This window comes from Egretta garzetta, unplaced genomic scaffold (assembly GCF_000687185.1).
Source record: "Egretta garzetta isolate BGI_Z169 unplaced genomic scaffold, ASM68718v1 scaffold87, whole genome shotgun sequence".
NCBI classification, from domain to species: Eukaryota; Metazoa; Chordata; class Aves; order Pelecaniformes; family Ardeidae; genus Egretta; species Egretta garzetta.
The window spans coordinates 2883659-2896104 of NW_009260286.1; the positions used below are offsets into that span (position 1 = coordinate 2883659).

The following is a 12446-nucleotide window of genomic DNA, read 5'->3' on the forward strand; positions in this document are numbered from 1 at the left end:
GGGGGGGGGAGTGAGCGAGCGGCTGCGTGGTGCTGAGTTGCCAGCCGGGTTAAACCACGACACCATGTTGCTACAACCTCCTTTCAGGCAGTTGTACAGTACATGAGCTTTGCTTCCTCTCATAGTTCGTGAAGTCTCTACCAATGCAAGGCTACTTCACTGCTTTCTTCCTAATCCCTCTGGGTTTTTTCCTGCAATACCAGAGAGGTGTGCTTCACTTCATCACCTGGTATGGGATGGCTGAGCCTGATTATGTTGACAACTGCTCCGGTGGCTTATCTTTGCTGGGTGTTACTCTGGAATGCCCAGAGACCCCAGCATCCAAGGAAGAGTGATGTGTTTGGGGTTCCCACTATACTGGCATTACTGGTTTTGTTTGGTACCTGTTTGCCTTTATGTAGTCCTGACTATTTTGGGCTATGTTCAGTGACTCTCCCTTAATAAGCTGTGGTAGAGCTGATTCATTTTGGGTTTACTGGAAGAGGGGAGAATTGCTGGAAGGTTTTGAAGGGGTGCCAGTACTGAAATTATTTGTTATTTTGCAAGTGTAGACATGCACAGCTAGACATGAAATGACTTCAAAACTGTGGAAAAAATGGGTAAAACCTAGATAAAAGCCTAACTTACGGTAAAGTAAGGGCATACTGGTGTTTTCTTGTGCTCTGTAATTACTTGTCTCATAGAGGGTATTCTGCGAAGTGAAATGGTGTGCTGAGTGAGATACCTGGTGTGTTGGCATGACCTTCCTTGAGTTTTACAACCAGCTCAGCTACATGGGCATGGTATTACGGGTCCTTAATAGTCCAAGTACTGTGCTGCCATCAAAGGTGCAGCCTAGAAGTGAAAATGTAGGAGACTAAAAAAGTCACAATGAGTCTTATACTTGTTCCTGTATCAAGATACATTTTACATAGCAGTCAGCCTCAGTAAGGAATCATAGAATTGTAGAATCATAGAATGTTTGGGGTTGGAAGGGACCCCTAGAGGTCATCTAGTCCAACCCCCTGCAGTGAGCAGGGATACCGCTAACTAGATCAGGTTGCTCAGAGCCCTGTCCAACCTGGTCTTGAATGTTTCCAGGGATGGGGCCTCCACTGCCTCTCTGGGCAACCCGAAGGAAGGAAGTCCTTTCCAGTTTTGTTTGTGTGGGCAAATGAAGAAGGGAATTCACAGAGCCTTTGAGTTGGCTTCAGCATGTCCAGAAAACAAGAAACGTAACGTGAACAGCTTCCCATAGCCGCAGACCTCTCTGCTTTTGCTCCTTGAGGTCTCTTTACGATGGAAATTGAGATCTGCTCCTGTATAGTGATGGTTCTCTAACCTCTACCCTGCCATTTTTTATTTGTTTTACTTTTCTATTTTTTTTAAATAACATGGTATTGAAAATTCTTATGAATTGCACTTTCTGTAGTTATTCAGCTTACTGACTGTAAAATGCAATCATTCAAATACAGAAAACTTTTCCATCTGTTATGTAAACCACCCATATTAGATTTGCTTTATGCACGTTAAAGGGATTCTGGAGGCATAGATTGGTGTAGAACTGCATAATAAAACACCGTTTAATGATGTTTGCCTTGCCAAAATTAGAGACAACCAATAAAATTCTACTACAAAGTCGGTGCTGTCGTCTCATCATACCTTGGTAATAGTTAATCAGTTAGAGGGAAGCAAGCCTGGGAGTAAAAATAAAAAGAAGTCTCTCTCAGATATTTTGATTTAAGAAGTTCAGTGTGCTCCTGTATGCTTTTAATAAAAATCTGGAGTTTAGTATTTGTCATGTTAATTAGTTCATTCTGTCAGACGATGCTTGTTCTAATTTAATTATGATACAGCTTCCTTTGGAAAACAGATTAGGTGTTAAACAAGTGTCCCAGCAATAGGTGTGTAGATAGCAAAGGAAAGCCGTAGTTCAATTTGTAAGTTAAGGTCTTGTTATTTTTCTAATAAAGAAAATAATACATATGACCACTTCAGTATCTTGAGTAAATGGTAATTTATTTGTGGAGGATACCTTTACAAAAAGTAATTGCTCCAATAAACACTAATGAGTGGTGTGTTTATCTTAAAAGTTGCATGAACAGTTCCTGAGGGTACTAGGGCCAGATGAAGGTCTAAGGGTCAATCTAAAACACAATGCGTTAAGACCTGGTTCCTGGTGTCAGGAGTTCTTCAGTATTTACTGAACAGTCTTTCACTGTGGTTTCCATCCAGTTTCCATGTGTGGTTCACATTGGTTTCCATTCAATTTCTTCGGTGTTTTATTGCTTGCTGATACAAGTTATCCTGGGTTCAATATTCAAATGAAAGATTGGCTGGACTATTCAGGCTTTAAGCAATCTGTCTTTAGGGGATGTATTTTCTAACACGTTTGCCCATACTAGACCCACAAACCTGAAATCCCAGGTTTTAAGCTTACTTAAACTATTTAAGCATTTTCAGATGCCGTCATTCAATTGTAAGGAATTATTGGGTTTTGCTGTAAGAACAAAACCAATCAAATGATTTATCTGGTTTCCAGAATTAAACTTCTGACTATGCCCGCCAGTTTAACAGGTAATCCTTCTAAGTAATTTAGTTGTGGGGTTGCTTTCTGCCTGTCACTACATGAAGGCAAAGATGAAACGTTCCACGGGTTGCTCCATCTAAACAGTAGTTAGCTACAGCTCCTGCTCCTCCCACCAGTGTTTGTATGTATTCGTAGTGGAAAAAGGAGGTGGGGCATAAAGTCTAAAGCACTTGGCCCTATAAGTTGGTTGCAGTTATGGTATTTGATGGAGATGCAATGGACTTAACGTGATCCTGAGCTAGCTCTCCTGACCTCTGTTTGGTTGGCCATACTTGATGCTCTGTGCCTTCCCTTTTCATATGCTTTGATATCATTACTGACCTTTCAGTATCTTCTCCCTCTTTGCTTTTCTTCCTCTTGATACTTTCTTGTGATGTTACCGCATTTTCACATGCTTAAACTTGTTATTTCTCTTCACTGTTAATATTAAGCAGTATGGTGATGTGTCATGCAGCTGAAATGAGCAGCAGCATCAGAGGAAGAGGTGAATCTTTTTCCAGTCCCCTGTTTCAGTCTCCACGTACTTACTTGTCCTTATCCTGTAAAAAGCCCAGTTCTGAAAATTCTTTACCAGGAGAGTTCATACACTAGGTTCATTAGAGTTTGTCCTTAGATACCTGGGTACCACCTCCTAGACCTAGGGAAGAAGAAGACGCAACGCAGGTAGGGCAGTGGTTTTTACCTCCATTTCCTTCATGGTGTATAATTACAAGTCACCTTTTCACACAGTTCCTTATTTGTTCATCAGTAATTTGGAGGCCTTCTGTATGAGCGGATCCTGGGACAGACTTCAAAGTCACTCCCTGACAAGTTGACAAGTGTTCATATGGACTCAGCTCAAACGTTCCGTCACCTGTTGCAACCAGGGTTGCTGGGAGTTTGGACAAACAAGCATTCCCTCATGAAATTAGGGAAGTACAAGTGCATGCAGAAATTATATGCGCAAATTTGAGGGTAGTATTGGAAAACCTGTCCTACAGTATCTTTTTGAATCGTCCAGTAAAAAGGGGTCTTAACGATTTTTGGACTTTTTTTAATGAAAGGCTAAATCTTATGAATCTCCAGTCTAAAGTCTGCTCATATAACTGATATGCTTTTTTTTCTGCCTAAGAATTTCCCTTGCATACACAGCAGAAAAACAAACAAACACAATTCTCTGTTATTTCCCTGAAAACCAAAGTCCTCCTTCCTAGCAAGATTAACTTGTCGACTAATCCTAGAGCAAACACTTTATTTTAATCTATCATTGTTTTCTGACTGTGGGTTTAGCAGAGGTCAGAAAAAGAGATTCATTAAAGTGATTGCACGTTTGTTTTTCTGAAAGCACATCAGAAGATTATTGCTTTGCCAAAGAAAATAAAGAAATACAGTATTTCTTTTAATACACTTCAGCTAAATAAAGTCTTAAAATCACATGCCTTGGCCCAGATGGGGTGTTTGCAGCATAAGGTACAAGTCTTATAATTTCTACTATCTGAAAGCTGCTTAAATGAGCTCTGCTTCAGCCATGCCATTTATTCCACACCTGAGGTGAAGTAACTCTGGTCCCTTCTCTGATGTAGAGCCATCGGAGAGCTGCCTGCCAGTGTGTTTGTGCAAGTCTGTTTGCTTATATAAAGAACCCATTTAAGCTTCTCCACCCAAGAAATTCATGTTGACTTTGGATAATCCCTGGGCGATTTTATTCTGTAAAATAAATAAATAATTTTTCCAAACCTGTGACGCAGCCCAGCTCTCACATATTTTGAACTAACATTTGTGTTGGGGAAACCTGAACTGACACGAAGCATGGGCAATTTTATATTTGTCCAGAAGAAAAATAGGATGCGTGTTTCTATATAGGTTTATGTGATGTTGGACTTTGACCTGACAAGAGTGTAGGGTCAGTCTGGGATAAGGAGGAGCATGTGGATCGCCAGACCCCACGCTGCACACTCATCCTCCGGTCCGGCTCCTCTAGGAGTAGTGCCAATCTGATTTGATTTGGCAACAAACCAGTATTTCAGATGGAAAGGAAAAGTTGTATTAAACATCTGAAAGAAGTCTCGGGGGTCAGCATTGGCTGAAAGTCTTTTAAAATCACTTATTTTCAAGAACTATAGCTATGAAAGGAAAGTCAAACGTTAAAAGATGTGGTGATGTACCACTGGAGATGGCAGTGCGCGAGTAAAACAGTATGGAAATGATAGCAAATGTTTATAAGGGAAAATTGAGCTGCTCAACCCAACAGACGGTAACATACATGGACTCAACAGAACACACTCCTTCACTTGTTGCTGTATCCAGCAAACCATCATATTTCTAGTATTCTGTGTTTTATGTACGTTATAGATACCCTTAATTAGACTTGCAATGTCGACAGCCTACTCCGGCATGAGGTTAAGCTGCTGTGTAAATAAATTAAAAGTAGGAAGGACAGCTTTTGCTAAAAATAGAAATGAAATTTAAAAATAATGTTTTGGCCTTAGGCTTTTATTTAGGGTTTCGGAAAACAGAACAAGCTCTTTGTTTTCCATTACTTGTAGAAAGCCTAATAGGCAAAATATTACTTCTCATCTAATTTTGCATTCCTTGAGTGTGTTTTAGTAAACCCCCTTTTCATTTAGAGTAAACTACTATAAATTATGCTGGGATATGATCATTAGTAGTTTTAGTAGAAATATTAGTTTAACTAAAGAACTTCTTTGTTGTGACCTCTATGGTGATAGTTTATCTCAGAAAAAAGTCATCAGAACACATGCTTTAGCAATTACTTTTCTTCGAAAGGTTATGTTTCATACAGATGATCAAAAGGGCAAGATAGTGGCAGCCTACTTAGGCTACCAATTAATGCAATCACTGTCAACCCCCCGATGACTTCACTACAGTAGCGTTAGTAATTTTTAGCATTTGGGGTTGCTGACCAATTGCCATCAAATTTACCACATGCATATTAAACAAAATAGTCAGCCTTTATAATTTGACGAACTATGTTCATGGACAGAGGCAGAAGGGCTTCTGTTATCACTTTGAGCAGGCACAAAACCAACTACATCAGAAATGGATCTACACTGCCAGCTAACTTGCTCTTACCGTAGTTTTTCAGTGCCTTTCAGTCCCTTTAATGTACATATCTTTACTGTGTCTCTGTCCGATGGATATTTTCTTTCTCATCTATTTTTCACATAGGGAACTGATGCAGAGGATGTCAAAATAAACCAGGTGGGAAGTTAAACACCTAATACTTGGTGGGGTGCTTAGGACTGTGTGTGCTACCTCTGTTAGCTGCTCCTGAACTGTTAGAGGTGGGTGGCTTTGGCCAGGAACCCGTATGCTGTCCTTAGGACCATAGCTCAGTAATGAGGTAGCCCCCATTATGTGTCTGAACCTTGCTGCAATGAGATTTGGCTTATTCCAGACCAAAGCTGCATGGCAAGATCAGGGGTTTAAACTGGAGTATGAAATCAAGCCCTGAGATAATAGGATGGATTTAAGAGATTAAGTGATATTAGTGCCAGTACATCTCTTTCAGATAAGTTATAGGCATACGTTGCTTCATGCTTTCTGCCTCTTTTCTTTCATTCCTTTTTTCAGTATTTCTTCTAACATTCTTTTCCATTGAGTAGTCCAGCTTAAATTGGAGTGGTGTATCTGTAATGTAGCTTTTAGTTTAGTGGGTAGAGCATTTTTCTAGCAGATGGAAGAGCTGTGAACCCCCTTAGACTGGGGATGCTCAAATTGCTCTTAATTGTTACAGGCATCAGATCATCCTTGTCTTGCTGACTGGCCAGGAACCAAGTAGTGAAGTCCTCATTGTGAGTGATGGCCCAAGCTCTTTTAGGAGGTCCCTGCAAAACAGGAATGAAATTGCACAATAACCCAGAACCATGAAGCTCTAACTTGATCTTCTTTTTTGTAGCTGGACTGGCAATAAGAACCTGCCTAAATAGGGGTAGTTTATGTAAGTGCAGTGCTCCATGTTAATGCATAATAACATATATAATAGTTTGTCTTGAGTGAAGGGACTCTGTTCCTGGCCAGTATTGCTATTGTAAGTCCTGATCTTTCAGTGTAAAGTTGGATTGATTTAAACTGGTCCATTGCCTTGAGTTTGGTCTTGTACTGAATGAAGGGGAATGCTAGATGATGTGCCATCAAGTTCCATGTGTATCCTTCCCTGGTTCCTCATCTACACATAAGGCTTCACATCCTGTACATGTGCTTCATCAATCTATACCTGTGGTGGTAACTTAAGATTAAATTTTTAAGTTTGGGGTTTGTTTGGTTTTTGGTTTTTTTTTTTTTATTATTATGAAGTTTATTTATTTCAGAGTTTTCCAAAGAAGCGAAAGAAAAATGAGATACTTGAAATTTCTATTATTGAAACAAAGGACTTCTTTTCTTTTATGTTTCAGACACAGATATTAAGGAACTAGAGGATGTTTTTGGACTTAACGGACAAGTAGAGCATAAGCTGAACTTCCTCAAAAAGAATGTATCGAAAGATATAAAGCTGGTACTGATTGCTCATTCTATTGGTTGCTACATCACACTGGAGATGATGAAGCGAGCATCAGAACTTCAGGTACATTAACGTTATAGAATGGGAGTTTTCTAATTAGCAAAGTGGTGCACATGCTTAGCCTATGGGTAATGCCATGTCTTTCCTTTGGAAGCTCTATTCTGCTATACACGAACTTTCAACTAAAATGAAATAAAAACATTAATGACTAATCCTAATAACGTATAATAAAGAACTTTGATGGAAATTTTACTCTGTTATTACTTTGAATTTGGACCTTCAAATGACCTTGTAATATAAATGATTAATAATGATGATAAATATATTTAGGACTTTCTTGATGTCTTCTCATCTTTAAGCAATTCATGAGAAGATTATTAGGTATTTGGCAATTATGTTATGCCACTACACCAAAAATTAAGACTGGTTATGATTTTAATAGCAGCTTCTTATCTCAAAGCAAACAGATTGCTGGCTATACATGGCGAAATATATGGAAAAGAACAGTAATATAAATTGCAATGAGTACTATCATGAAGGATGTTGGTTTTAAAATGGAATGCACATATCATTGCGCCTGCAACTCAGTCTTGGTTTGTGTAACTCGATGAGAGTGGGAAGTGTAACTGCATGTTCTTGTATTTCTGAACATTTTTCATTGTCACTGTGAAGCAATAAGAAGGCTGAGGCAGGACGGTGTCCTTGCAACTCTGGAAATGGCAAACTGTTAGTACTCAGTAGTAACTCGGATCTATGAGTGGATAATGAATGAGGAATACTGAATTTTTATTCTTAAACATTCAGTCTTGCTAAATCATTGCCTCTTCCTTTACATTATAAAATCTTCAGTGGAAGGAAGCACAGTGTTAATGTAAAGTCTGTGTTTAATATATGTATGCATAGGTTCTTCCATTTCTTCATAACCATTTCCACTGCACGTCTTAACTTTTTTTTCCTTTAAAGGAAACAGCAACTAAAAACGTGAAACATGAGGTTAACCTGATATATTTCCACAGGCATATTTCACTTTGTGATTATAAACAAGGGCACTCTTTTTGAGAGAACTTTTATTACTGTTTTATCTTTTCAGGAGGGAGTGTTCTAGAAAATATCATATGCAGTAATTTGTCCAAAAATATCAACTTTTCTTTGTTCAACATCTGTGCAGTCTTTATTACACAAATGATTTTATCTGGTTTCAATTAAGCTATGAATTGTTGAGTAATTTTTTTACACCTGGCTCACTGGATACTGGCAGCATGCTATTCATCAATGTTTTCAAGCATAGGTATCTTTGGGACACTTTTAGACTGCATAGTGCACTGTGTGCATGAAGTTAATATATGGCAAACTACATTCAAGATGCATTTAACAATAGAAAATATTTGTGTAAGCCAGAGTGTTGTGCAACCTTTGTCCCTTTGCCAAAAATAAGTTAACTGTTAGCTTTTATAACATATGAAGTGTGATAATAAGAAACTTGTGTTTCCATCTCTCCCTTTATTTTTACTGGAATATTTGATTCCCACAAGATTTTGAGCACATATGTGTATTTTAGTAGCTAGATCATTTGATTTTATTTTTGTGTAGTTCTTATGCGGTGTTCTTCTATTACATGAGTTTTGGTTTTGGTCTTAAATTCTCTGCTTTAAGAGCCTTTGATTGTTTACAGTTTATTATTCTGAGCTAGAGGTTAATGTGTTGTGTTTATTGTTCAAATAATTCAGTGAACGTTTATGTTTGGAGTGTATGTTTCGCAGATTTGATTTTTCTTACACAACTTAAAGCCCTTTCGTAATCTAACTCAATATAGACTGGATTGTCCCTCTCTTGTGCATTGATGAGGGAACCTGATGAACTTGAGCTAGCCTGCGTGAAAAGGAGAAAGTACTGTCTCCTCCTCTCTCCTTCTTGGTTGCTCTTCAGCTGTCGGTTTTGAATGCTGCTAATTTCTTGGGCCCTTGTGCTCTGCAGGTTAGTGGGGTACTGTGGGGTTTTTTCCTCAAACTTCTGTGAAATAATGCTTTCTTACTTCATTAAAAGAGAAATGAAATGGAAATTGCCAGTTTACTCCAGGATAAATTCAGTTTTGAACCCCATCCCTATTTTCCTCTTCTCTCAGGGAGGCTTCTGTTAACAGTTTCTTCAGGAGACCCCTTAACACAAACTTAGTCTTAGGTTGATGCCTTTAACTAAGTCTAATTAGCAGAGAAGGGCCTCACAGGTTACACCCATATGTGTAACTAAGTGGGGCTGCTGCATGGATTTGAGTACTGAGCCAACTCTGCAGTGATGGTTTTGGACTAGTCTTTAAGAGACTTTTTGGCCCAGAACAGCCAGTAACTCCCAGACAACAGCCTGGCATGGTTCTGGGCTTGCAGAGGCCCAGACCCATTCCCAGTTGTTAGTTTGGATGCAGACATCCTGTTTGGAGGCAGGGAGAGATTCAGCCACGTGGACACAGACCTTCCTATGCCATCCTGTCTCATGGCAAGACCAGGGACGAGTTCCTGGCCAGTCTGTTTGCTGGTGCATGCGTAACCGTGAACACTTCTCGGTTGTTGTGGTGGGCATCAAGTCTTAAGAAGATTCACTTCTCTGTGGGAAGTGGAGCATCCAGACTTTGCCAGACTGCTAAAAAATTTCCTTCCCCTTCCTGGGAAGGAAAAATGTTAATCAACCTTTCCGTGTGGAGACGGAAAAATGCAATAATGTTCAGCTTACTTGATACTTGGTCTTAACCTCATAGTCTTCTTCGCTCTTCATTCAGCCAGCAGAACTGAAAAATGAAGCTGAGTGGCAAAATTATTTTCTCAGTTGTTGGACCTTGAGCCCAACTCATAAATACGCTACATCCTCCAGGCATTCTCTTCTAAAATACAAATCCTTACTTGGAGGATTTCCTTGTGCTTTGCTGGCTACACTGCTGAGTCTTTCCTAAAACAGGCTGTTTGATCATTAATTTAATCAGAAGATTGACATATTTCCTTGCTAATGAAATTCAGTCTGTTACAGCATTAGTCTTTCATTTGCAATGATGTGTTTGAAATGCCAGCTTCTGAAATGCCAGCACCTTTGTGGTAATAAATTAACACTGATTAATGAGTAAAACCATCACAAAACGTAAGCATTGCTCTTCATGTAAAACTCATGGAGGGGGAAGAGTTTAAAACCTCTGAGTATGTATCAGTTTAAGCAAATATAATTTCCGTATTTATAATTCAAAACCATATATTGCTACTGTGTCTCAGTGGTGTCAAAGATTGTTGGGTGTTGCTAGAACTTAGTTGATTTTATAAATAATAGCTAACAAAACATATTTGGAATAGCTGTGTATAAAAGAACTTCACACCTTGGAAACCCTGACGCATAATTTCTGTGTACACGTTCATGTGCATCTGCCTTATCTTTCCTAACTGTGTTCTCTTCCAGACAGAAATCTGTTGCTCTGTACTTTTCTTTCGAGAAAACTGATGAGCGTAACAAAATGCCATAGTTTGCATTTAACAATGCCACATATTTATACAGTAGCATAACCCTATTTTCATGTTTTTCTTTTGTCTGTACATGAACTGCATTCAGGTCTTTCACTTGAGGAGCTACAACTTGTTCAGGATCTGGTAATGTGCATAGCTTAGAAGGTTACTGCAATGTGTCTTATTCTTCATAAATGAGTACTGGCTTCCACCCGTCAGGAGGCTGCTAACCAAGCTTTCTTCCGTTAAGCAAACATTGCTTCATTGCTGACTATTCTAAATTATTTTATGATGTATAAAATGTTGGTGCTATTCATTCGCTTTTACAAATAAATTAAACATGCCTAACAGGAGGTGTTGGGCATTTGTTGTTAACCTTTTGAACTACTGAAATTGGCTGTATATCCCTGCTGTTGGTTTTCTGTCTGTTTAGCCAGTGTCTAACACATACAGAAATGTTTCTTTCACCCATTATTAATATTAGTGATCACAGGGATTGAATGACCTCAGTGGAAGCATTTTGTTGGAGCTTTTTGAATATAGTTATTTTAGATGACTCTCCTGTATGTGCATTGTAGCTTTATTTCTTCTTTAAATTTTTCAAACTATTTAGTTAAAAAAGCAAAGGAGCTTTCATCTATAAAACATTATTGTTTTTACTTCTGATCTTAGAGAAAGCCAGAAATACATTTTATCATTCTTTTTTAAATTTAGCTGATAATAGATTTTTCTTTTCTGTCTTTCTTTTCTGTCATTCCAAAGTTTCTGTTGTTGCATTGTTAGTAATGGGGTCTTTTATTACCCTTGCTGCTCCCCTAAATCACACCTTTAGCGTGACATATGTGGTTTCATCCTTCAACCAAAAGGCCACGTTCCATCTGTTGTGAACAGCTTGCGTGGAAACGTGGATGGCCTACAGGTACACAACAGAATGACAGATGTCGTGACTCTCTTAGCTTCCCCCCACCGCGTATTTTCTAGAAATCCACTTCTTCCCGATTACCTGCAGCATTTACAGCACATCTTAGTGGGAGGAGACACCTGCCCATGGCCCCTCTGACAAAGACGTTGATTGGGATATGACATTTCAGAAATGTTCTTCTCTTTGCCATCTCTTGGTCAGGGAGGGTTTTTTTTTTATTTTTTCAGTGTATGTGAGAGATTACCTGTATATCTAGAAGTCATTTTTTTTAAAAGAAACTTTACTAAAACAGTGAAAAATGGCAATAGATAATTTGCATTGCAGTGTATCTTTGTATGCAACATAAAATGTGATAAGTAATTATTCACTTACGGAAGAAATGAAAGACCTCTCTTAACAATGTGTGAACCTCTATCCATAAATACTGTTTTGCAGTAAGGCACAATATGAAGTTTAAAGCAAATTAGCTATTCCTGAATAAGTCACGTAAAACATTCTGATTCTAAACCCAATGCCTTTTACTGATATAGCTTAAATTGTTTTCAAAATAGCTTAAGGTAATGGTTTTGAATGTATTCTGGATTCATTCTGGACAAGAGTGTTCACACATGAAGTTATTCAGGAATATTGCCATGTTGAGATATTCTTTACTGAGACTTTAACTTACGAAGTCTGTTGGTCAACATCAGTTCTGTAAGTTATCAGAGCTTTTCCAAAGTCTACTGGCGGAGATAATCCTCTTTTGAAATACAGTTTCCTGAAGACTCTGTTTCAAGTAGGTATCTTTTTTTTTTTCCTTTTTTTTTAGGGTTTTTTTCTCCGAAGAGCTGAACTGGACAAAGAGAGAATTTTATTTTGCCACTGTAGGCAAATGCATAATTGGCCATCATAGCAAAAAGATCGCACCTGCTAAATGAGTTATTTTTCACATCTTTTTGTGTGATAAGAATAATTACTTATGGGGAGGGAGGAAGGCAT

General features: G+C 38.5%; 1 protein-coding gene across 1 annotated transcript in view; it reads left to right on the forward strand.

The window, feature by feature from the left end:
* LDAH (lipid droplet associated hydrolase) overlaps window positions 1–12446 on the forward strand; it is a 130465-nt gene that overhangs the window by 54556 nt on the left and 63463 nt on the right. The window contains exon 4 of the mRNA XM_009642527.2: window positions 6964–7133. Within this exon, the coding sequence (XP_009640822.1) occupies window positions 6964–7133 (170 nt within the window). The remainder of the gene's footprint in view (window positions 1–6963; window positions 7134–12446) is intronic.